This window comes from Eretmochelys imbricata, chromosome 1, assembly GCF_965152235.1.
Source record: "Eretmochelys imbricata isolate rEreImb1 chromosome 1, rEreImb1.hap1, whole genome shotgun sequence".
Taxonomy (NCBI): Eukaryota; Metazoa; Chordata; order Testudines; family Cheloniidae; genus Eretmochelys; species Eretmochelys imbricata.
In genome coordinates, this window is record NC_135572.1 from 274,547,333 (window position 1) to 274,574,513 (window position 27,181).

At 41.0% G+C, this 27,181-nt stretch overlaps 1 protein-coding gene across 2 annotated transcripts in view; it reads right to left on the reverse strand.

The window, feature by feature from the left end:
* Nucleotides 1-862: 862 nt before the first annotated feature.
* The window catches only part of APAF1 (apoptotic peptidase activating factor 1), a 91,676-nt gene continuing 65,357 nt past the window's right edge, over nucleotides 863-27,181 (reverse strand). For both annotated transcript variants that reach the window (XM_077831815.1, XM_077831825.1), the window contains exons 21-27: nucleotides 19,860-19,985; nucleotides 16,904-17,029; nucleotides 14,159-14,278; nucleotides 13,231-13,356; nucleotides 6,207-6,332; nucleotides 5,145-5,291; nucleotides 863-2,302 (exon numbers count right to left, since the gene is read on the reverse strand). In XM_077831815.1, coding sequence (XP_077687941.1) covers nucleotides 2,156-2,302; nucleotides 5,145-5,291; nucleotides 6,207-6,332; nucleotides 13,231-13,356; nucleotides 14,159-14,278; nucleotides 16,904-17,029; nucleotides 19,860-19,985 — 918 coding nt within the window. In that variant the 3' untranslated portion in view covers nucleotides 863-2,155. The remainder of the gene's footprint in view (nucleotides 2,303-5,144; nucleotides 5,292-6,206; nucleotides 6,333-13,230; nucleotides 13,357-14,158; nucleotides 14,279-16,903; nucleotides 17,030-19,859; nucleotides 19,986-27,181) is intronic.

Below are 27,181 nucleotides of genomic sequence, written 5' to 3' on the forward strand. Positions count from 1 at the left end.
TTCCTGTAGCTCATTACCTAATTAGCTGGCTGCTTTCAAATACATTTGAAATGCTGGATGACTTTTTGTGTCATGCCTTTATGAGGAACAGCATGGAAGGTGAAGGTGGATTAAAGGCACATTTGCACGCTTGGGATTCTGGGCTGCTAGTATGATCCCAAGTGTAAATTAGAACTGCAAAGGGCCGCTGTAATTTATAGCCGCCGTCTATGGGCTGGCTGCTCTGTAGCAGCCCAGAATCGCCTTTGGTGCTCAGTGCTCCAGCTCCCACTTGCTGCAGCTTGGGTGCAGGGCATACAGGAGGCCAGAATCCCACCTCTTACCTTTTTATATTCCTTCAGTCTTTGTTATTTAATGCTGACTTTATTACTTAACTCGCAAAGCATTATCTTATGCAGTTTGAAATTTCATCATATTTTGTGAATTTAGATTGGTAACACACATGGAGAGATTTGTCCCCTGACCCTGCTTCTCTCTTGTGCATGTTGCTCATGAAAAAGAAAAAGAATTTCAGCAAACTTTGCATTTTTTTCCATCCTTGAACCCCCTGCTCCCATGAAGTATAAACTGAAGAGCTCCAAGATTTAGTCACTAATTAGGCTGAAACAGCCTGTTTTTTTTTTTTAACGCTTTACATATACATATTCAATATCCAAAAAAACCACACACACTCTTCTCTTACATTTATTTTTAATTACATTCTTTTACATCTGACTGTATAACTTCATTACATTACCCGTATTCACTATTGCTTTAATACAGTCTAATTGCAGAAGATTATAGATGAAGAAATGAAAAAGTTTGGTTGTCATAGAAAAAACACTGATATTTTAAAATTTATTCTGAAATACAAGATGAACAATTATTGAAATTGAGAATTGATAAAGTCACTTTATCATGTTAAACATCCAAATACTGACGTTATAAAAGGGTTTTGCTATTAATTGCAAGGTAAGGAAATCACAGTTATTACCGCCTGAGTAAATTAACTAACAGTCAGAATCAACCAACTAGAACAAGGCTTACTTTAAGTTTGATTAGAAATAGTTTGTTATTTAATTAAATAGTCACAAAATCTAAGTTAAGAAAAAAAGGCAGTTAGTGTAGAATATCAGACATGTTATAACTTTTACTGGATCAAAAAATATGTTAAAAAAAATCACATACTTTGGGGGGAAAAAAAGGATTCCTCTGCAGAGGATCCCCTGTAAACAAAGCTGACCAGGATTGCACACATCATCATCTTCATGACACAAACTGGAGTGAAAGCTAAAGTTAAAAGGAAAATTTCTATATTTTTAGCCATACCATAGACCCCAGTATTTTTGAACAAAAGCCTTTTGACCCAGTTCCTTTCTCAGTTTAGCTGGCTATCGTATCTTTCCTCCAACTAGAAAACGAATATGCAATCTCCACCAATGCAATTACCAACGCCCTTTGAGTGTGTGCCTAAAAAGAGTTGCAGCAATTATCTTCTCCCATTGTAAGCCAAACACACTACCCTTCTATAATGCATCTCATCTCCACAAGTCTGGAAAGCAAGATGGTTCAATACAGTAGTATAAAACAGTGCTGCAGTACCAGTGGGAGAGCTACTTGATTCTTCTCTAAAATATTTGTATATTCCTCAAATAGTACCAAGTTTGTACTGAAAAATGAAATTCTAACAAAGTTATTAATTCTTTCCATTCTGTATTCATTAAAACAATGTCACACATGCATAGTAAAAGATCATAATTTTTGGTATTTTACAGTCACATTCATGACCTGAAAACATTTGCCATCAGTCTTCTACAAACTATGATTTCCATGTATCATACTCCTATTATGACTTCTGCTGTTAACAATTATCTCACCCTATTTCAATAAAACTTAATATAATTTTACCAACAGTGTAATAAGGTGCATACTTAGTATGCAGATCAAAATTTAAGGACAAACCATTAATAATAACAACACTGATCAAAAACAAGATTAAATGCATGCTCATTTGCAAAAATTTACATAAATATTATACATACAAACATTTAATGAATGCAATACTGAAAAACACTTCATAGTTTAATGAATGTCAACTAGATTAGTGGAATTTTGTTTCCAACTCAAAACTCTATATCAGTTGCATGAGTTTTAACATCCACAATGCTCAATGGATTTATTCCAGCATCTGTAGCACATAAAGAATACCGAGGTTATCAATGGTCACATATACTTTGAAATTAGGGGACACATATATTGACTTGAGGTTTGTTCCATTTGTGTAGAATGTTTGTAAGGATTCTCCAGTAGTTACATTCCACCACTATAAAAAGAGAAACATTTTAAATTAGTAGGAACAGAATTAGAATATAAGAGGTTATAAAAATAGGTTTAGCATTGTGGGCCTAGTTGCCTGTTAAGTTTTCTTCCTTCATTCTGCATATGAGGAAAGAGTCAACAATCTTAAATAAAACAAGGGGTTCAGAGGGACAAAAATTGTTAGAAGCCTGAAAGATGTTCAGATGAGAAGATACTGAAGAGCTTGTGGCTGTTTAATTTAGAGGAGACACATGATAAAGGCATATATAAAATAATAAATGGAAGAAAGATGATTAAGTCAGATACCCCTGTTACTCCTCTCTTAGTATAGGAGCAAATGAAACTGAAAAATAACATTCAAAACTGAAGAGATATATTTTTATACAACATAATTACTGTGAAAAGATATCATTAAGGCCAAGAGCTTAGTTGGAGTCACAAAAGAATTAAACATTTAAAAAGATAATGAGATCATTATCCAGATAGAAAATTTGTTAAGAAGTATATAAATTCAAGCTTTCCAGGGCATAAATTAACTACTAAATACTAGGAATCAAGAAGCACTTTCCCATGGGAAATTTACTCCATAATTATTCACAAAGAAGTTTCTTGCATTAGCCAATGTCAGAGACAGAACACTGGATTACATGGATCAAGGGTCTGGCCCAACATGGCAATTCCTAGGGTGCAGTTCTATTTCAATACTACTTTAAAATAATGTTTTCAACTCCCTCCCCTGCCCTGGCCCTCCAACATCTGCTGCCAACCCTTATATGTAGCTGATTCTGGAATTCTTAGCAAAGACAAAAGGCCCAACATAATTTTCATTAATGACTTGGATAATGGAGTAGGAGAGCACGCTTATAAAATTTTCAGATGATACCAAGCTGGAAGGAGTTGCAAGCACTTTGGAGGACAGGTTTAAAATTCAAAATGACCTCCACAAATTGGAGAATTGGCCTGAATTCAACAAGATAAAATTCAATAAAGACAAGTGCGAAGTACTTCACTTAGGAAGGAACAATCAAATGCACAATTACAAAATGGGGAATAATTGTCTAGGTGGTGGTATTGCTGAGAAGGATCTGGGAGGTTATTGGGGACCACAAATTGAATCTGAGTCATCAATGATGCAGCTGCAAAAATATGATTCTGGGGTGTATTAACTGGAATGTTGTATGTAAAACACAGGAGGTAACTGTCCAGCTCTACTCGACACTGGTGAGGCCCCAGCTAGAGTACTGGGTTCGATTCTGGGCACCACAATTTAGGAAAGATACTCTCTTCTACACTCTTTCCAATTTGTCTGCCACAAAAATGATAAAAGGTCTAGAAAAACTGACCTACGAAGAAAGGTTAAAATAAACCGGGCATGTTTAGTCTTGAGAAAAGGCGACTGAGGGGGGACCTGATAACAGCCTTCCAAAATATTAAGGGCTGTTATAAAGAGGATGGTGATCAGCTGTTCTCCATGTCCACTGAAGGTAGGACAAAGTAGTAATAGGTTTAATCTGCAGCAAGGTAGATTTTAGATTAGATATGAGGAAAAACTTTCTAACTATAAGGGTACTTAAACTCTGGAGTAGGCTTCCAAGGGAGGTCATGGAGTCCCCATAATTGGAAGCTTCTAAAAACAAGTTGGACAAACAATCCGTCAGGAATGGTTTAGGTTCACTTGGCCCTGCCACAGCACAGGGGGCTGGACTTGACTTCTCAAGGTCCCTTCTAGCCTTACATTTCTATGGTTCTATGATATCCTGTCATTTTCCACACATGGAACTCATACTGAAGTCTTTGGAAGTTGTGTGTAAAAAACAGGTAATAGGATACAGCTCAATGAATCTAACCATAATAGTTACTGTGAATCTCTAATGGATTAAACAAATGTACCCATTAGAAGTTTCTTCTCCAATGACAAATTTCAATTTCCTGTTTTAACTTGCATCGTTTCAGAGGATTTTTACAGTATGTCTTTCAAAGTACAGCACCACATTATTATTATAGCCTGTAGGAGATCTAGTCAGAGACCAGGATCACATACCATCACCAACGCTTATGTATTTATGAAGAAAAAGTGAACAACCCAGTATTTGATGTTCAAATCTTACAAAATAAGGGTCCACTCCTGCAAGGTGCAGAGCACACAACTCTTTCTGAAGTTTACGTTTTGGAGGCACTGAACACTCAAGATTGAGGAGATCTGAGGGTGTTCAGCAATTACCATGGCCTTAATACAAGAACATTTGTTAGCGGGGGTATTTTGCTAACATCAGTTTCTACTCTTAATCATAGTTCTGGTAATTTAAGATTTGTCACTTCTTCTTGGGTTATTTTTATTTTCTTCTTCTAAGAAAAAAAACAACCTCTATTGATTAGCCTATTAAATAATTCTGTTACCAAGACATCTGTTTTACCATGCTAGATACAAAATCAGAGAGATTTAGAAATGCTCATGAATCCATTGATCATCATAATTGAGTATTCAATTCTATTTTCTCTGGCATTGCAAATACAGTGGTTTATAGATCATAACTGGTTCAACATTTAGGATACATAGGAAAGCTTCCCACCAATCTATATTCAAATAACTCAGAAGACACAAATGATTTTACTCAAACTTTTTTTTTTTTTTTTTAAAAAACAACAAAAAAAAACCTTTGGACAGAAACCAAGCATGAAAAAATGTCACCCCAAAAGAAATTTGAGAAAGTTGCAAGCAATCGGAAATGGGGGCTGTGAGAGGGATACAGTTTTTAAAACTAAAATAGCAAATATGACTAGGACACCAAGGATGTCACCTTCCAATCCTATTACTTTAATTTAAAACGGTATTTTGAGGGGCTTACCTTAAGATATCCTCCACATGACACAAGCATATTACTCTCAGGAGAAAAACAGAGGTCTGTTACCCAGCCACCATGTGCTGATTCTCCTTCATCTACAGTAACAGGGGAGCAGAGATGAAGTAATTCACCTCTTGAGACATCCCAAATCTAAGAGAGACATAATTAATAATATATACAATCTATTAATGGCATTAAATAAAAAGGAATATTGCTGCAAGGATGACAGGATTCATTTTTTCCCTCTTTTTAGTGCTAGAGAAATACAACCTTTACTTCAAACATTATATTTGGTTGCAAAGTGAGAGGGCAATTCAGATAACTCCTCTTATCTTACACCTTTATGGTATATAGAGGGTTTAATTCACTGACTCATGGGAGACTAATTAGTAAAGAATGCCAGACATCTATAGAGCACCATAACCATCATCACTACACCACCATAAAAAAAAACAAAAAGTCAACATGACAAATATATTTTCTGCTTTCAGGGAGCGAGGAATGGGCATAAAGCCACCTTACATTACATTTTCTTCTTTTTTCGTGCAAAACAATCTTAAAACAAAATACTCACAAGGAATCCCTAAAAAGGGAATCCTTTCCTATCAATCCATAAGTATATTTGTAAACCATGAGTCCTCAAAATGGACAATCCAGAGTCCCACCACACAAGCAATATCCATGATAAAAAAAAAGAATGCAAAAACAGGTGATCAAATCCAGAGGTACACATACACATCTATTCTGAACGTTCTTTTCTTGTATTTTTGTAGTCTTGACCCTCTATTCAGTCTAATCTTGTAGATATTTTTCTAAAGCAATTCAATAGCCTATAGTTTCTAGATGACCTTCAGCTCAGTTGTGCACCCACTACAAAAAAAATGCTGCCACCTTGACAGCAAAGGATCCATTATTTATTCCTGACCTGCAACGTTCCCTAAATGGGATAGGGCAATTAGATAGGCAAAATATAGTTACCCAAATTCATATCTGGCAAGTACACTGGGCTAAGCACCCCTAGAGTTGCTTTGACTCAACGTATTACTAAAATGTCTCCAAATGTACCCTTATTTCTCCATTGTCATCTCCGGTGGCCAAGAATTTATCATCGAAGGAGAAAGTGCAGCACCGCACGCAGCCTTTGTGACCATTAAGCTCATGAAGAACAGATGAACTTTCAAAGCTCCATATCTAAAAATGAAATGTTAAAGAAAAAAAGTAAAGATAAGTGGTACTTCATGGAAAATTTACACAATTTTATCTGTCCACTCCAATCAGAAACATGTGTGTTAACACAGGGATTAAAATACTCAAAGTACATAAATCCCAGATTAATTAAATCTGAGAGGCATTTATTTGTTAGGTATTATTTGAAAAAGTGTGCACAATTTTTTTATTATTACACATTTTAAGCTCCTAACCTGTTAGACAGAAAGTTCATGAAGTTATTAAGGAAAAGGTACTTCATGAATCAATACAAAGATATTTTTATAAGAATTTTATCAAACTAGGAAGCACGCTCTGGAGTGTAATACAATGGAACATTTATTAAGCAGCCCACTCAAGGGGCTGACGAGAAGTAATCTCAAAGGAGGTGGTCTTTTAATAAAGATGTCTATACATTTTCTTTGAAACTTGAAGGGAACCTTAAATGATCTATTTATTTGTAAAATAATTCTTAAAAATAAGTTCCATTTCTCAAAATATTTAGAAATTTTTGAATGTGGCTTTTTTCTGAACAGGAATAAAACCGGAAAATTTTGACACTCTCTGGAAGGAAAATTCTGAAAAGTAATGATTTTGAATCATTAAGAATATTGAGCTTAGACAATATAAAAATATATTATACACAATTTTAAAGAATTCTAAACAAAAAGTCATTTAAAAATGAAAAGTCAAAACATTCTGACATGTTGGAATTTGTTTTTCCGGTTTTCTTCCAAAACAAAATTGGAGTAAAACAGACTTGACTTCACAAAGTGTTTTGATTTTGAAGGAACTGCATATTCTGATGAAATACAATTTTTTAAAAAAAATATTTGAATTACAAGTACTGCACAAAATAAATTTTTTAATGTCTAAAAGCAGACTTGCAGACAATAAGGATCTGACTGCTAGTTAACACTTCGACATACAAGGGGTAAAATACAAAGTAGGCCAACAATTTTCAAAAACAGAAGCCTAAATTGAGATTCACAAATCCATTTTTAGGAACATACCTGATTTGATGTCAATGAGGGTTGCTGGATGCTCAGTACTTTTGAAAATGTGAGAGATACCTAAATACTTAGCTATTTTTAAAAATCTTGTCTTGTAAAATATTTGTAGTTAGTTGCTTAATGCTTTAATTCAAAGAACCTAAAGCAATACACATAACTATGCAAAATACTGGGCATAGACTGTGTACCTTATGAGAGCTAAAGCCAACAGTTCTCCTTAAGAGTGTGTGTAGTCGTCTCCAAGATAAATTCTGGGAGGTCGCTAAAGCTTTAGAAAGTAAAAACATAAGAATGGCCATACTGGGTCAGACCAATGGTCCATCTAACTCAGTATCCTGTCTCTGATAGAGGTCAGTGCCAGATGCTGCAGGGTGATTTCAAGTGATTCATCCCATCGTCTACTCCTAGCTCCTGGCAGTCAGAAGTTTAGGGGGACACAGAGCATGGGGTTGCATCCCTGACCATCTTGGCTAATTGCCATTGATGGACCTAGCCGCCATGAACTTATCTAATTCTTTTTTTAAGGCAGTTATACTTTTGGTCTTCACAACATACCATGGCAACAAGTTCCACAGATTGACTGTATGTTATGTTAAGTAGTCCTTCCTTCTGCTTGTTTTAAACCTGCTGCCTGTTAATTTCATCAGATGACCCCTATTTTTTGTGTTATGTGAAGGGGTAAATGACACTTCCCTATTCAATCTCTCTTACCATCCATGTTTTTTTATAGACCTCTACCATAATTTCCCATTAGTTGTCTCTTTTCTAAGATGAACAGTCCCAGTCTCTTTAATCACTCCTCAGACTGAAGATGTTCCATACCCTTAATCATTTTTGTTGCCCTTCTCAGCACTTTTTCCAATTCTAAGATGGGGTGACTTGAACTGCACGCAGTATTCAAAGTGTGGGCATACACAGATTTATATAGCGCATTATGATATTTTCTTTTTTTAATCTATTCCTTTCCTAATGGTTCTGTTAGCTTCCTAACTGCCACTGCACATTGAACAGATGTTTTCAGAGAACTATCCACAATGACTCCAAGATCTCTTTCTTGAGCTAATTTAGACCCCATCATTTCATACATAAAGTTGGGATAAAATCATTACATACCTTTTGTAACTGTTCCTCAAGATGTGTTATTCATGTCCATTCCATTCTAGATGTATGCCGCGCCCATGTGCACAGCTGTGGAGACTTTTGCCTTAGCGGTATCCGTAGGGCTGGCTGTGACGCCACCTTGAGTGCCACGCTTATGCGTCAGTATATCAGGTGCCGCCGGCTCTACACCCCTCTCAGTTCCTTCTTGCGGGCAACTCTGACGGAGGGGTGGGAGGGCGGGTAATGGAATGGACATGAGCAACACATCTCTAACAACAGTCACGAAAGATAGGTAACCGTTTTTTCTTCTTTGAGTTCTTGCTCATGTCGATTCCATTCTAGATGACTCACAAGCAGTGTCCCTGGAGGTGGGCTCGGTGTTCACAGGCTTGTAATACCCATCTACCGAAGCCAGCATTGTCTCGGGCTTGCTGGGTAAGTGCAAAGTGAGATGTGAATGTATGTACAGACAACCAGGTGGCGACTCTGCAGATATCAGAGATTCGCACATGGGCCAGGAAGGCTGCCAACTAGGCTTGTACTCTGGTTGAGTGGGCGGTTACGATCGCCAGTGGAAGCACCTTTGCCTGAGAGTAGCAAAATCGGAGGCTGTGACCCAAGAAGAAATCCCCTGGTGGACATTGGACGACCTTTCATCCTACTTGCCACCGCGATGAACAACTGCATTGACTTGCGTAATGGCTTAGTCCTCTCAATGTAGAAGGCTAGCACTCTCCTGACATCCAGGGAGGGCAACTTAGATTCCTCCTCAGACTTACGAGACTTTGGGCAGAAGACAGGCAAGAATATGTCCTGGCTTATGTGAAATTGCGAAACCATCTTGGGCACGAAAGCCGGATGTGGCTGCAACTAGACTTTGTCCTTGAAGAACACCGTATAGGGCAGCCCCGATGTAGGCACCCTAATCATGGAGACCCTTCAGGCAGAAGTTATCGCCATCAGGAATGACACCTTCCAGGAGAGCAGAAGAAGGGAACAGGATGCCAAGGGCTCAAAGGGAGCTTTCACAAGCCGTGCAAGCACCAGCTTCAAGTCCCACAGAGGGACTGGGTCCCGGACTCAAGAGTGGAGCCACTCCAGAACCTTTTAAGAACTGGACCATCATGCCATGAGCCAAGACCGATCTGCCCTGGGACAGAGGGTGAAAGGCTGATATAGCAGCCAAATGGACCTTAACTGATGAAAGGGACAAACCTTGGAGCTTGAGATGCATAAGGTAGTCTAGCATCAGCTGCAGCGAGGACTGCTTAGGCCTAACGTCTTGGGCCGAGGCCCAGCACGTGAATCATTTCCAGGTGGTCAGGTAGGTCGCTCTAGTGGAGAGCTTTCTACTCCCTAGTAGGACCTACTGAACTTGGGCCAAACATTGCTGATCCTCAGTAGTTAACCATGGAGTATAGGGATGGAGATGGCTGAGGAAAAGATGGGGTAGATCAAGGGAGGTAACTGGGGCGTCGCTCTCGAGCACACCCTCAGAATGCCTGCTTCTGGCCCCCATCATGTTTCACCCAGCCAGGTTGTACAGGTGAGCAGGAGGAGGAAGGGCAGCAGCAACTGAACCCACTGTCCCTTCTCCTCATAGAGCCCAGCCAAGGCTGCCAAGGCCTTGGCGGTTGGGGTGGTTGGAATGGCAAACTGAAGCATATGCATCTCCAGGGAGCGGAGGGTGGCCCAAGCGTCCTTCAGACCGTGCAGCCTCGCGTCTGTCTGATCGGAGAACATCTTGACTCCATCTAACGGAAGATCTTGTATGGAGGACTGCATCTCCTGGGACAGGCCGGAGGTCTGAAGCCACGAGCTGTCAGGAATGACCACCACCAAGGCGACCACCTTGGTCTCTAAATAGGACGCATCCCAGGCCATCTGGATGGAGCACTGAACTGCTGTGGTACATTCCTCCACAAGAGCCCCGAACTCTTGGGCCATTTCCTTGGGCATGGAGTCCTTAAACTTGTGGAGGGAGTCCCACTGGTTGAAATGAATGCCCTAAAAGAGCCTGGTGGTTCGAGACCCGGAATTGGAGACTGGCCATGGAATAAATTTTTCTTCCAAAAAGGTCCAGTCTCTTGGCCTCCTTACCCTTGGGGGTGGAACTGGCAGGCCCCTGCTTGTCCTTTTAGTTGGCTGCTGACACAACCAATGACACTGGGGGTGGGTGGGTGGGTATAGAAGTATTCAAACCCGTTGGCGGGGACAAAATACTACTTCTCGGCCCTCTTGAAAATGGGCAGGATGGAGGACGGGGTTTGCCAGAGGGCTTTGGCAATGTTCAGGACAGTGGCATAGCTAGGTGGAGCGAACAGAGGCAGTGGACATAAAAAAAGGTGCCACCCACTTGTACTCACCAGGCGGCGCTCCGGGTCCTTGGCGGCACTGAAGGCCCCAGCTGTCGAAATGCTGCCGCTGAGGACCCGGAGCGAGTGAAGGCCCCCGCTGAGCTGGAGCGCATGAAGGCCTGTGCCGCTGAAGACCCGGAGCGTCGCCGGGTGAGTAAAAATTAAAAAAAGGCACCTATAAATTAAAAAGGCACCACTTGTGCTCAGAGGGGGGGTGGCAGCTCCCCCCCGGCTATGCTACTGGTTCAGGACCCCTTCGTGCACTGGGAGTGCAACACGTGTGGGGATGGACGTAGAGAGCACACTGAATGTGTCCGATTGCTCTACCTTGAGGCCTAAATTGGTAGCCACCTGTGGGAGCAGGGTTTGGTGCTCCCTGAAGTTGTCTAGTGGGCTAGTATGGGAGGGCCCTGCCACCGTCTCGTTTGGAGAGGAGGACAACGACTGAACCACTGCGGGAGGGTCCGGGGCATCATCCCCCACAGGGGCAGGAGGTCTTGGGGTGGGCACCTGTTCCTCCACCACAGTGGCCGCTGGTGCTTCCTGCACCAAGCCTCGTGCTGCCAGTGTCGATTGGGGTTTGTCTGACGCGGTGACCAAGGACTGGTAAGACGGGGGCATCGGCATTCCCGGCATTCCCCAGGCATTCCAGTAAGGCCATTGCACTGGCCACTGGCCCTGCTCCCAGGTCAGCACTGCTGTGTTGGATGCACCCTCTGGAACCTAGTCGCGATGGTGCTGTCTGGTGAGGGGCTGAACTCCCTGCCTGTGCCGGAGAAATCCTCCTCCAATGACCAGGGTGGGGCCATCGACATCAGAGTCTGTCAGCTAACCATCGCTGTGGGTGACCAGTGCCTTGAATGGTCAGATCAGTGCTGGGAGTAGGGGAAGCGTCCCCAACGTGTCGGGGATGGTGACGGTCAGCATGAAGATGACCGGTGCTGACTGTAAGGCAACTGGCACGTGCCTTTGGGTGAGGCCTGGTGCCATGGTAGAGACTGAGAGCATGGTGCTGGTGACCAGTAGCGGCAAATCAGTGAACTGGGTTGACATGGACACCAAGGGCGCAGCGACAAAGGGCTCTGCCTTGGCTCCAGAGACCGATGACACTCACTCGCCTTCTGGGAGGCCTTCACAGCTGGCTTACCCTTTATAGGGAGCCTTCACCGGGTCCATCGCTGCACTTGGTGCGGCTGCAGCGGGAAAGTCCGTTGCTCTCTGGGCACTGGGAGCTGAGAAGGCATTGACTGCGCCATTGACTGGGTCCTCTACCGCTCTCCGGAGTTGGTGGCAGATCCCTCAGGGGGGTAGTAGGTCCCCTTGGGGGTGTGCCCCCTTGCAGCCTCGGTGTGGGCAGGGGGCCCAAGCAGGGTCCTTTGCCCAATGCTCCAACTTGCTCGGTGCTGGGTCCCTCTTCTAAGTCTTCTTCTTGGGCAGCGGCGAAGGGGATTGGTACCGGGAAGAGCCCAGTGCCAGGGATGCGCTACGCAAAAAGGCCAAAGTGCTGGGAGTTGCATCCGGCCAGGCCGGCTCTGAGGCTGGGCAAAAAGCGGTCTCCATGAGGAGGGCCCTTAAGCGAATGTCACGTTCTTTCTGTGTCCTGGGACAAAGTTCTTACAGAAAGTTCTTACTTCTCTTTAATTTGGGATTCCCCCAGGCACTTCAAACAGCTACTATGCGGGTCACTAACAGAAATAGGCCTGTTGTAGTCAGAGCAGCGCTTAAAACCCGGAGACCGGCTATTGACTAACTATAGTACTTAACAGCTACTTACTAACTAATCTACTATAAACAAACTATTTACAGCTGGAACCCAAGGTTCAAGGAGTAGGGGAAAAAACCTTTGACCACTTGTGAAGCAAGGGAAAGAGACGCTCCAACCAACCACCACAGGCGGTAAGAAAGAACCAAGAGGGTGTAGGACTGGTGGCGCCTGATATACCAGCGCATGAGCATGGCACTCAAGAGGGTGCCACAGCCCGTCTTACGGATACCGCTAAGGCAAAAGTCTCCGACAACTGTGCATGTGGGCATGCTCAAACCTAGAATGTAATCGACATGAGCAAGCACTCAAAGAAGAATATATTTTCCCTGAGTTAGATCTGTCCCCTTGTCAAGGCACTTTACGGGGTTAGGGAAATCAAAGGACAGCAGACTCATTAGTAAACTCAGCCTAGCCTAGCCTAGCCGGACACTTGGCTTAGCACACAGACTGCAAAACAGATCACACTATAACCTCGCAAGCAAGCATACAAACTAACAGACCGTCACATGACCCATATACAGAATATGATATTTTGAAATGCTTAGAGGTATTTGGAGCGGTTGTTAGCTACCTAATGAAGTTGGTCTTAAGCACAAATTCCAGGATATACCTCATTGTGCAGATCTGTCAACATTACGTTTACTAACCTTGGCAGTTTTGTCAGCAGAGGTAGATGAAAACTTGGTGGCATCAGGTGAAATAGCACAAGAAAGAACAGCATCTTCATGGCAAACAAAATCATCTTCTATTTTTCCAGTACAAATATTCCACACCTATAAAATATTATTAAAATTTAAAATGTACAGACTACTTTTGCAGTTTTTCATCAATTCAGTATCTATAAAACAGTTCTAATACAACAATACGAAGATACACTGGATTAAATACATCAAGAACATCCAAATATAATAAAGGTTTGTGCCTCTTTACAGATATGCAAAACAGGAAGGGAGTAATAAGGTGACTAATTAGAAATACAATGAAAATGTAAATTTGAGCTTTTAAAAATGTTGCAGTTTATACTTTTAGTGCTAAATTACATAATGTAATGTAATGCAGAATTAACCAACAGCAGAGAAAGCAATCTATAATCAAAATATTCAGTTAAGTTTTTTTTATTGCCATATTTTCCTACTGGACTGACTCTAAAACCTTTGCATTTCCTAAATATAGCAGTTGTGCCTACTTTTAATCCTTGTTTACATTGGGATTTTTAGCATCCAGTATAGCTACTCTGGTGGGAAAGAAAAAAAAATAAATCACACTTTATACTGATGCACCACATCTACAAAAGGGGCTTGCACTGGTGCGTGCCGCTATATCACATATTTCAGAGTAGCAGCCGTGTTAAAAAGAAAAGGAGTACTTGTGGCACCTTAGAGACTAACAAATATATTTGAGCATAAGCTTTCGTGAGCTCACATAGTTTCCACCTCTAGATAAAAACCTTGGCATAGACTGGGCCTAAGTTTCATTCTTTGAAAATTAAATATACAATTTTATAGTTTTTTGCTACCAATTAAAAACACAATGCACCTTCTGTAATTTGTCAATACAAAGAAATTTTATATTTACCTTAACTGTTCCATCAAATGACCAGGAAAGAAGTCTTGAATTTTCCAAAAGCCTAAAATTCTTCACTGCTTCCTTGTGACCTTTTAAAAATATATATTCTTCTGACTGCCAATTCCACACCTGCTTATAAACATAGAATTTGTAAGCTTTTAAAACAATGGGTTATCCTCCACATTGAAAATATAAATTTAACAATGATTAACTTGTTTTTTTCAGCGGAAAATATCCATTGTCTTCCACTCCAAGTAAACTATCAAAGATACCTGGCCTTGTTGCAACTCACCTTGGGTAAGCACTAATGTGAGCCAGTCACAAAAGCGTATTATAATGGCCAGCTGGTAAAAGTTCATGTGAATGAATTAACTCTTGAGAAAAGTCTGAAAAGGGAAAAAGCCTCCCCAATAAAATTTGTATAATGTGACTTTCAATAACTAGCTACCATTAGTGAGTTTGAAAACTTCCCCTGCAAACTCAAATTTGGGGCCTAAAAACCTTGATTATTTCAATCAATAACAATTTTTCACACTTTAACTCAGATTTATTTTACAGTAAAACAATTTTACTCAGATTTATTATACAGTTAAAATACATTTTTAATCAAATGTCACTTTTTGTTTTAAAAGTTTGTAGTTTTTTCTTTTTAATTTCAGCAACTGTGCATTAAACATTCAAAGGATGTCACTTTATCTACAGAAATTATTAAACAGCTCAAGATTTTTTTTTATTATTGATTTTACACCTATAGCCTTCTGCACCAAAGAAAAAAGTTTATCCAATAGCCAAGAAAAGTATGTGGTTGAAAATCTAGAAAATTTAAGTGCTAAATTAGCCACTAGAGGGAATCCTAGAACAAAAAACAACTTGTCAGACAAGGTAAATAAAGGAATTAATAACATTATCCTTTACTCAGTAATTCTTACCTCCACATGGGTGCAAAAAAGAAAAAGACAAAAAAAGAAAAGAAAAAGAATCAGACTTCAATCTCAATCCTAGCCTCCCATGTGCAAGTGTGCATCTCCACATTTTTAAGTTAGCTACCATAAAGGCACAATCGAGGGCCTGATCCAAAGCTCACAGAAGTCAGTGAGTCTTTTAATTGACTTCAGTGTACTTTGGATCAGGTCCCAAAATTCTTAAATTACTAAATGGTTGAACTGTCTATTTTGAGAATCCATATTTCTTTGCAACTATGACCTAAATTTCACTTAAATTTTACCAAAAGGGTGTAATTCATCATAATGTGAACACAAAATAGAAAAGTTCTAACACACACAATGGTCACCACACTACTTTAGATTTTACTAAACATTTGGTCCTTTGTAGGCCATCAAGGAAGTGCTCCTTTTTCTGACTTGGTTCATTTTGTTTCTGTCCAACAAGATAAGCCTGCACAATTAATTACTTAAAAGAAGCAATTTGCTGCCCCCATTGTCTACAATTTTTTAAAAATGAAACACCTACCAGTTCTGCACTAAGTCTGAAAATTCTTTACTCTCTACATATCTATTGATATCAAAGACCCAATTCTGAATGTCAGTGGAGATTTATTTGTAACAAAATAAGTACTTCCGATTTTGTAACTTCAAATTATAAACCACCAGAGCTATTGAACTTGGTTAGTCCCTAATCCAGAAATCAGACAAATTATGTTGTATCTGTGGTTCTAGGAACACAAGTGTAGAGAAGTTGTGAATGTAGAGAAGTTGTGAATGATGCCATTAGAAAGACAGCCAGCAAGTTTCAATGGTGGGATTAGGAGAGGTAAACAAGAGGACTGACCTAGCTAACAGACATTTCCTTGTCAGTCCACATTGCTCAATTGTGATGGCCCTCCAACCAAATGGACCATGAGACTAACAATGGTCAATATATCAGGGGTAGCCGTGTTAGTCTGTATCCACAAAAACAACAAGGAGTCCGGTGGCACCTTAAAGACTGACAGATTTATTTGAGCATAAGCTTTTGTGGGTAAAAACCCCACTTCTTCAGATGCATGGAGTGAAAATTACAGATGCAGACATAAATATACTGACACATGAAGAGAAGGGAGTTACCTCATAAATGGAGAACCAGTGTTGACAGGGCCAATTTAATCAAGGCAGATGTAGTCCACTCCCAATAATAGATGAGGAGGTGTCAATGCTAGGAGAGCAAAGCTGCTTTTGTAATGAGCCAGGCACTCCCAGTCCCTATTCAAGCCCAAATTAATGGTGTTAACTTTGCAAATGTATTTTAGTTCTGCTGTTTCTCTTTGAAGTCTGTTTCTGAAGTTTTTTTGTTCAAGTATAGCTACTTTCAAATCTGTTATACAATGTCCAGGAAGACTGAAGTGTTCTCCTACTGGCTTTTGTAGGATACTATTCCTGATGTCCGATTTGTGTCCATTTATTCTTTTACGTAGGGACTGTCCGGTTTGGCCAATGTACATGGCAGAGGGGCATTGCTGGCATGTGATGGCATATATTACATTAGTGAGGTAACTCCCTTCTCTTCATGTGTCAGTATATTTATGTCTGCATCTGTAATTTTCACTCCATGCATCTGAAGAAGTGGGGTTTTTACCCATGAAAGCTTATGCTCAAATAAATCTGTTAGTCTTTAAGGTGCCACTGGACTCCTTGTTGTTTTAATGGTCAATACAGAAAATGCATGGAGTTTATTGAGTCTGCACTATCTGTAGTGTAAACCTACTTTTTCTTTAGTAGCTTTGAATGCTCCAATGTAAGTTTAAAACATTTTCCACACCTGTATAGTTGAATCATCAGAGCTTGAAATAAGCGTCTGTCCATCAGATGTAAACTGGCAATGTTGTACAGATTTCTCATGTCCAGTCCTGGATTTGAAAACTCTCCTATTTGACAATTTCAGAACCTTTATAATGAAAATCAGAAAGATTGTTTATGAAGAATTAAAATACAGTCATATATACAATAAACAGAGAAAGACATGTAAGCAAAACATCTGAAGTAAAAATAATGGAATACTATATACAGTACTACACAAAAGTGAGGATTCAGATCCAAACCAGTCAGTGAGAAAAAAATCCATGTTAGCCTGACACTTGGAAAAAGTGAGCAGATAATCTACTTTGTTAAAAATTGGCTAGAAGTCCTTCAATTTCCTTTGGGTAGGTCATAAACATACAGCTAAGGGTAGCCTAGAATTCCTCCTTATCTGTAAGGGGTTAAGAAGCTCAAATAGCCTGGCTGGCACCTGACCAAGAGGACCAATGAGGAAAGAAGATACTTTCAAATCTTGGAGGGGGGAAGGTTTTGTTTGTGCTCTTTGTTTTGTGTGGGGTTCTCTCTTGAGACTGAGAAGGGTCAGACAGAAATCCGTCTTCTCTAACCCATCCCAATTCAAGTCTCCAATATTGTAACCAATGTAGGTAAGCCAGGCAAGACGGATTTGTTTATCTTTTGTTTTTCTTGTGAATTTTCTCTGTGCTAAGAAGAAGGTTTATTCCTGTTTTCTGTAACTTTAAGGTTTTGCCCAGAGGGGAATCCTCTGTGTTTTGAATCTGAATACCCTGTGAAGTATTTTCCATCCTGATTTTACAGAGATGATTTTTACCTTATTTTTTCTTTCTTTCTTTTTTTTTTTTCTAAATAAAATCCTTCTTTTAAGAACCCGACAGATTATTCCATTGTTCCAAGACCCAGGGGTCTGGGTCTTTGATAATTCTGTAACCAATTGGTTAGGATATTATTCTCAAGCCTCCCCAGGAAAGGGGGTGTGAGGGCTTGGGCGGACTGCTGGGGGAAGAGGAACTCCAAGTGGTCCTTTTCCCTGGTTCTTTGTTAAATCATTTGGTGGTGGCAGTGTTACTTAAACCCAATGTACAAGGGAGAATTTGAGCCTGGGGCGTTTTTAATCTAAGCTAGTAGAAATAAGCTTAGGGGGTCTTTCATGTGGGTCCCCACATCCGTACCCTAGAGTTCAGAGTGAGGAGGGAACCCTGACAGGGTATGTATCAGACATGTACGTACCAACCTGTGCGTGAAGTTTGATATGTACTTGTGTTTGTTGACCAATATATTCTGCGATAGCATATGTGCATCACATTACCAATATGTATTATTCGCATCATACAGATATCAGTACGTATTAAGCACATAAATGAATATAATAGCAGTTATATAGCCTTAATTGGCCTATGCCTTTTATATAACCCTGCTCACTTAAGCTAAGTATTCCATAACACCTTGCATTCACTGAAGTAAGTTTTGGCTTAAGCAAACAGGGAAGCTGTTAAGACCAGGACAGATGAGTGCTTTACCATAGCAACAGGAAGAAAGTTACTCTTGCAGACCAATACTGAAATGTCCCAAAGGAAAAGGATAAGACATATTTGTTCTACCCTAGTACAGACCTAGGAGGTGTCTTCACACCCTTTGGTACCTGGAATGTATGTATTTGTAACAAAGAGATGAGGGGTACACCATAGTACCATAAAAACAAAGTAGAAAGCTAATTGATTAAATGCAGTTTCAAATGATGTATACAGTATCTTGCACTTGTAAAAAGGTTGGATATGAAAAAATGGCTTTAGACGGTTTAGCTTTGGAAGCATATCTTCTGTCTAAGGTGAATGTAATAATCCTGCACAAAATGGCTTCCCGGAGAATGGTATCTTTTAGAACCTTTTTCAGTACTATATTATCATTGGCTTATATCAATAAACCTAACTCACAGTTTATTTGGTCTCTTAAATATATTTCATAACAAACCAAAGTGTGGTCAAACTATTGACTATGCAATTTATCAGCATGTTCTATGTTTTATGTTAACATGACTGAAACAACAAATTTGCCCCTAAATTTATTTTATGCTCAGCAATTAACAGATAACAGGAAAGTTCAATTTTCCAAAATTTGTAGCTACTTGTCCCTGAACTGAGAGATGTGAAATGAGTCAAGCGGCCAACAAGTGTAAGACACTGCTACTCTTAACACTCTACTTACTCCTTTTATGTGAACGGACAAAGGTATGGGGATAAATGCCAAGACAGTGCTGATATTTATAAACTGGATAATAAATGTGTTAGTCTTCAAACATGCATGTCAGCAGGGGAACATATTTTTTCTCCCTTTTCCTAGTACCTCCAGTTGCATCAGGAATCAACTCAGGACACGAGGCTCTATTAAGTTTCAAGCAGTACTCTCTCTTCACTGTGGTCTCCACATTCTGGAACCCACTGTAGCTGCTCTGAGAGGAAGCAGAGGACAGCTAAAGGGGACCATTCAGCAGCACAGAGGCATAAGCCCTCCAGTAGATCCCTAGATCCATGCAGATATTGGGGTCTGTGAGCCAACATCTTGCTTCTTTTGTTAGAAGGGGAGAAAACCCTGATGACAGAATTCTGAGGAAACTCCTCACGGATTACCTCTCAGTTTTCCTTCCCTAAAGCCATTCCCACTGTTTTTTCCTCGTGGCAGGGAGTAACCTGGGTTGAGATACTCATTGTTGGGTAGGGGAGCAGTTGATTTCCCATAAAACGGGTTTACAACACCATTTCTTTTAATTTTCAAGAGTATAACATACTGTGTCATCAAAAAGCAACAGCTGAATTACTTATTCTCTCTCTTTCTAGAATTTAAACAAGAATGTTACTTTTGTATTAAAGAAAGCTAGTAAAAAATCATTAGAAACACTAACCAGTGGATTTACTCAATACTGCCCAAAAATCAGGGTACAGTACCTTTACTGTTCCATTCTCCTCTCCAAATGCAGCATATTGAAGATCTTCACTTAGGCAACAGCAGCAAATAAGAGATTCCTGGGCTTCAGTCAGATAGTCAGTATGGCCTGTATTTCCATTAATTAGCTGCAACCAAAAATGTGAATTATTAAGCTATAGCAACTTTGTACAGCATCTTTACTTTAAAATACATGACAAACCTACATCTTTTGTGGGACCCAACATCAGACCAGCACTGTTTTAGCATATCTACTTGAACATAGGATATAGTACTTTCAAATGTGTTTTTCTAACCCAGAAAGAAGTTATAAAAGCTGTATAACTAGCTCCAGGCACTTGTTCCTTGGACAAAACAAATTTAAGCTGACAGGATTTTACAGCTCCTGCAAAACATTTTTCAAGTACATCAATACAGTCAGAATTTTACACACCTAGCAACTCGGTATGATTCAAAAATGATTAATTTACACATCTAGTACAGTAGGTCTTAACTACATGTCTCCTCTGTCCACATCAATTCAACTATCATGCAATCTTCAGGGAAAGATCTTTGGAATGCAATGATTTACAAACAAGTGAAAGCTTCTTTTAAACCGGGATCTCCAACCTTTTTATGCCCAAGATCACTTTTTGAATTTAAGGGCAACCCAGGATCTACCCTGTCCCTTCTCCGAGGCCCCGCCCCACTCACTCCATCCTCCGCCTCCCGCCCCGGTCATTTGCCCTTCCCCACCCTCATTCACTTTCGCTGGGCTGGGGTAGGGGCTTGAAATGGGGTGCGAGCTCTGGGCTGGGGCCAAGGGTCTCGGAGTGCGGGAGGGGGCTCTGGGCTGAGTGTGGGGCAGGGAGTTGGGGTGCAGGAGGTGGTGAAGGGTGCTGGCTCTGGGAGGGGGCTGGGGTGCAGCCTCCTGGCGGGCAGCACTTACCTCCGGTGGCTCCCGGTCGGTGGCGCAGCATGGCTGCTGCTAAGGTGGGCTCCCTGCCTACCCTGGCCCCAGGCCGCTCCAGGAAGGGGCCAACGTGCCCCTTCGGCCCGGGGTGAGGGGTGGGGTGTGTGGCACATGGCCCCTCTCTGAGAGCACCGCCCCTGCAGCACCCATTGGCCACAGCTACCCGTTCCCGGCCAACAGGAACTGCGGGGGCGGTGCTTGCAGGCAGACCCTTCCCTCCCCACCCCCGGGGCCACACTGGCTGCTTCTGGGAGCGATGTGGGGCTGGGGCAGGCAGGGAGCCTGTCTTAGCGGCAGCCCCGCTGTGCCGCTGGAGATTGCGATCGACTGGGAGATCCTCTAGGATTGACCAGTCAACCACGACAAACCAGTTGGTGACCACTGTTTTAAACTGTCTCGGGGGGTAGGGGGGGGCGCAGAAGCTTTGCTTACAGTAGTTTACAAACAAGATGTTAGGGATCTATTCTCCCGTGGATGCGCAAAAAGTAACTATACATGAGCATTGAGAAAAAATAGCATGGTTTGATTCTTTTAACGAATGTACTGATTTTGACATGGGCTAGAGACTGAAACCTTTCACTGGGGAGGGTTATTCTAAAGATGGTCACAGGCCAAAACCAGCAGCATGTGTGTGTCTTCCTATATTGGTCCCTTCCTAGATCCATAGACAGGTGTCTGATTCTCATTGGCTAACCTCCTTTAGATAATGAACATAGGTAATTTGTTCATATTGTTCACAGAAATGTTAGAAAGGCTTAAAAAATTCACTACCAGAGGCAAAGTGGAAAGTTTTCCTTGGTGTGCAAGCGGGCACTGAAGTCCATCTATTTCTGAAAATCAGAAGTCAACTTTTTTTTTTAAAATAGCAAGTGGCTACCTGTTCACTAGGAACTAGTCTAAGAACCAACACATTTATAAGCCAGCCATTAGAGGGAAAGGACTTGGACACTCCTAACCTTGGACACAATTCAACTTGCAACCTAGAGGAGAAATATTCTATACTTGATAATCAAATCCTCTGAGTCAACCAATCCCACTTCAAAGTTTCAAAAAAATCCACCTGTGTATTTCTAGAATTAGAGAATACTGAACTACTGTAACTATTGCTTTGCTCTGTATCCCTTCTTATAACAAAGTGGAAACCAGGTATAAATGATATCAGAACTTGAGACTAAAACAGTTTCAAAGTCAATCATTGAAACAGAAAATCTTTAGAGTCTAACACTGCCTCACAAAAAAAATTGCAATTGTATAGGTAAAATAAGAATGCTGTTTAAAAAAATTCTTCTTGCTGGGGGAAGAGGTTTTGTAATTTTTTAAAGTTATTTTATTTACACTCCTTTCGAGTATTCCTTAATGACAAGGAGATAAAAGCACGTGGACAACAGAAGACACATTGTAATGTAAAACACTAGAAATAGTAAAGATGACAAAACAAACAAACACATATAAGAAGAGACAGAACCGAGTAAACAGGTAGGTAGAACCAAACAGATCAGCAAGATTGGGAAAATGTTCAAGTATCTTACCAACTTTTTTCTCCATGAAGAATATGGTTATGCGCTCAGATCCTCTAATACATAGATGCTCAAATATCCAGAGAGAGAAAAGAATGTTGGGAAAAAGGCCTTTTCCTATAAAGGTCCAAATAGTTGTAACAGATTTGCCCAATAGTAGGTAAATATTTGATATTTTGTTAAAATATAAAATAATGCAACCTAACAGTTTATGTCAAGTATACAACAGAACCTCACTTACCAACACTTCATCAATATCACACACAGTCTCTTCCTACTCTACTGTAAAGATTTAGTAGCAGAGAGCTGCAATGAGAGCTCTATTATACCTTCCACTACTTTAACATATACTACAAAATATTATAACTAGAAAAAACGCTTTGCAAAAGAACCAAATACATTTTGTGATGCGTTATTCTTGCTTTAAAAAAAATGTTATGCTGATTTTCTAATCTAATTGAACAAAGACTAAACCCTCTGAGGTACTGAGTACGCTCCCATCCCCTTGAAGCCTGCTGGATTTTCAAAGTGCTGAGCACCGTCACAGGAAAGTCCCTAATGAAGATGTTATATTAGTCTAAGGTATTATTGTAAGGTGGGCAATAGATATAGAGCAAATGTACAGTACGGATAAATCTGTACCTATGACTTCTGAAATTACTTTGAAAATAAGATTTAATCTCTGTAGTTTTAATCTAGTTCAAACAACGATTAAAAAAAAGCTATGAAAAGCTGTTATTTTAAGTTCTAGTGATGTAAATAGTAAGACTAAGTCACTAATTATATGTAATATCAATTCTGGTCGATAGGATGTGAAATTCAAGAGTTCATATAATTAAAAAAATTAATATACCTGTAGCGATGCTTATTGTTCACCCCAAGCATTCTTAGCCCACTTTTTCTGATACTACTTGGCCCAAATTTCAGAAGCGCTGACTCTTCATGTCAAGCTTTTAATTTTCTCTATTGTTCTTTTATAAAATTTAAAATGTGTTTTTTTCTCCCAAACAAAAAAAGTAACGCTGCAGGGTAAATGCTATTGAGAGATAAAGCCTGGTTGCAGTAACAAGTTGAGAGCTCAATTCTACGCTTCGAATTTCTGCTTAAAATGAACTGGGCCTTACAAGTCACAGATACATAGATTCCAAGGCCAAAAGGGACCACTGTGATCATTTACTCTGACCTCCTGCATAATACAGGCCATGGAATTTTCCCAGAATAATTCTTTTTGAACTAGAGCATGTTTTTTTGTTTTTGTTTTTTTAAAGAAAAGAAAAAGAAACCAAGATCCAATCTTGATTTAAAAATTGCCAGTGATGGAGAATTAATCATGACCCTTGATTAACTGTTCCAATGATTAATTACCCTCAACATAAAAAATGTACACCTCATTTCCAGTCTGAATTTGTCCAGCTTCAACTTCTAGCCATTGGATCATGTTACACCTTTCTCTGCTAGACTGAAGAGCCCATTATCAAATATTTGCTCCCCAGGCAGGCACCTTATAGACTGTAATCAAGTCATCCCTTAACCTCCTCTTTGTTAAACTAAATAGATTGAGCATCTTGAGTCTACCACTATAAGGCAGTGTTCTTCATTCAAGGCCTGTGAGCCAGTGGTAGTTCTCATCGACCCTAAGTGCGGCTCGCTAAGTTCCCTCTATAAATAACCACAGAGCAGCTACCGGTAGGGAGAGGGCTGGGGGGAGTCCTCTGGCCCCAGCCCTGGAGCAGCCTGCCTGCACCCCAAAATCCTCATCCCTGGCCCCACCCCAGAGCCCGCACCCCCAGCCAGAGCCCTCACCCCTACTCCGCATCCCAACCCTCTGCCCCAGTCCTGGGCCCCCTCCTCCTGCACCCTAAACCCCTCATCCTCGGCCCAACCCTGCAGCCCTCACCCCACGCATCCCAACCCTCTGCCCGAGCCCTGAGCCCCCTCCTGCACCGTGAACCCCTCATCCCCAGCTCCACCCTCGAGCTCTCACCCCCAGCCAGGGGACTGAAAAGAAAACAGAGGAACAAACTGACCAACAGACATTTGGACAGCCTTACTAGGATTGCGATGACAGATTACAAATACCGCATGGACAAAGTCGAGGAGGAACAGGCACACTTTCGCTCATCCAGTTTTTCAAGTAAGTTTTGCACTGTTCTGCTCTTAAAAAGTTTACTTGCATAGGTGCCTTTTGAATTCCATATATTTTCCTGGTTATTGTTTTATAAAAGGAGTATAATTTTATTGTACAAGTAGACTGTTTTAGTTATATGAGTGGCTCTGTAATATTACATCATTAAGGAGTAGTAAGCAGTGTGTTAATATAGTACTTGATGTGGCTCTTACACTGAAGGTTTTTTGCTAAAGTGGCCCCCACTCAGAGGTGAAAGTAAAATTTAAAAAACTTACTGGTACGGGGGCCAGCTCCAGCCCCCCCGGAAGGGGCGGGGCTGAGGATCAGCGTCCCCCAGCCAACCCTTCCACGCTGCTTGGCCCGAGCTGCCTGGGGCTCCAGCGGCAATTTAAAGGGCCCAAGGCTTTGGCCGCTGCTGCCGCAGCAGCAGCCTGAGCCCTTTTAAATCGCCGGCCCCAGGGCAGCTGCTCCTTTTGCTCACCTTCCCCTCCATTGGCAGCCTTGCTGGGGGGGGTGGGGGGACCAAAAGGGGCAGGGATGATAAAACAGCACTTTAACGTTGTTGCCCCTTTTGTGCTCCCCCGTCGGCGGCCCTGCCACTAGGGACCCAGCAGGGCCACCGACGGGGGGCACAAAAGCGGTAAGACAGTAGGAACCAGTACTGGCGGCCACCTTTTACCGGTATGCTGTACCGACCCATACCGCCTTACTTTCACCCCTGCCCCCACTTCAAAAAGAGTGAAGAGCACTGCTGTATGGCATGTCTTCTAATCCTTTAATCATTCCTGTACCTCTTCTCTGAACCCTCTCCTATATATCAATGTCCTTGAATTGTTGAAACCAGAACTGAACACATTATTCCAGCAGCAGTCACATACAGCAGCGTCAAATACAGAGGTAAAATAACCTCTAGATCCCTGCTCCTACTTGAGATTCCCGTTTTTTGACTTATGGACGACATTAGCCTTTTTGGCAACAGCATTGCAGTGGGATCTCATCTTCAGCTCTACCACAATGCCCAAATCTTTTCATGATTTGTCAATTTCTCTTCTTCATGAAGAGGCATATAAATTGGTCCTCTACTTGTACGGTTGGGTCTCCTCCGCTGATCGGATGTAGGTAATTAGAATTCTAGATCTAGGTGAGCCTGGTCAGTACACTACTTGCCTACCATCTTTCCTCTAAAACAGCTATTCCATAATTACCATAGGAACGTGTTATGATATTTCAGAAATACATCCGTTCATCGTAAGTAAGCAGATGATGTGTGTTACCTTAGAAAAGAGTCCAGTTACGCTATTGCATATGAATTGCTTGGACAAATAATGTTGGCAAAAATACATTAACATTTTCAACTGATTAGATTCACTGTTCCCCCTCCCTGAAACAAATAAAATAAAATAAAAGTTAAGGGTGGACTGATCAGAAAACCCTTTTCAAAGAAAATAAATTGATCAGTAAAGACTTTGTCCCCACTCTCCCCTTCGTGCAGTGCGTGTCCTCCTACTCAAACAGCCCCATAAAAGGGGCCGGGGCACAGCAGCTCTGAGTAGAAAACCATTTGGTACCTTTGGAGGAAAGGGAAGAGGGCCTATTGCTTCAGTATAGGCCTTTTAATTAGCCTTTATGCAGGCTCTCCAGGCAGAGGAAGAGAAACAGTTTGGTGAGGAGATGGAGGTGGGGGAAAGACAGAAAATAGGAGAGGAGAGAGAAAAAGAGGGGGGAAAAGTAGGTAAAAGGTCGCAGCAATGAGGAAGATCCCTTTCTGGGCTCTTGATAGACTAAAAGGTAAAAATGATGGGGGTTTTCCTGCAGGGGAAAACACTTCTGAAGGGAAGTTGTCAGGGAGGTTCCCCTTCAGCCAGGCTTGCACAGATAGAATGCTGTAACAGCCTCCTTTAATCAAAAGAATGGACATGACCCACCTATGCCCCACTCAAAGGACAGCAGCAGAACAATCAGTTTCAGCTATCCCCTCACACTACATATTATTGGCAGCCATAACAATTTGTTGAAGTTCACCCAAGAAGGGCTGCCAGGCCACTTGCCGGCCAATCAGGCCTGATACAAAGTAACTGAAATAGTTGCTCGCCTGGTCAAAGGCAGGTCTAGATAACACTGGTTAAAACTCTGGAGACCTATCTTCATTAGCACTCACACTACTGCCACCACTAGTAAAGCTGTAGCAGTAGGAAATATGAAGAGAAAAGGCTACTGTAGACAGAGCCTGAAGAATTTAAAATAACCACTAAAACAGAATACCAGACTAAAGGAACATGTGTGTCTGCGTTTTATATGTGCTATGCCACATTTTTTGGAGGATAGAAGTTATTAAGTATGGAAATGTTTTATCAGTTTCTCAATTACTTCATTCACAATCTAGAGATTCATGGAATTGATCTGAAGGCAACATTTGGCTCTAAAAAATAGCAAAAAAAAAACTTGAAAGAAAAAGTAAGTGCATATAATGTCACATAAAATGTTTTTGACTCCCTTATCAAGAAACACAGAATTCTACCTTCCATTTGAAATGGTATGGTTAAAACGAAAGTCAAAAAAACCCAAAATATTAAAAAGCCAGAAGACAAACGTACATATGTGTACAGAGACAATAAGACTCAAACAATTATACTTGAAAATAAATGCTTAATGAAGACTAATTATAGGTGAACAAATAACTTAGAATTGGGGGAAGATACTGATTCCTCGTTATTTCATTCAGTGCTC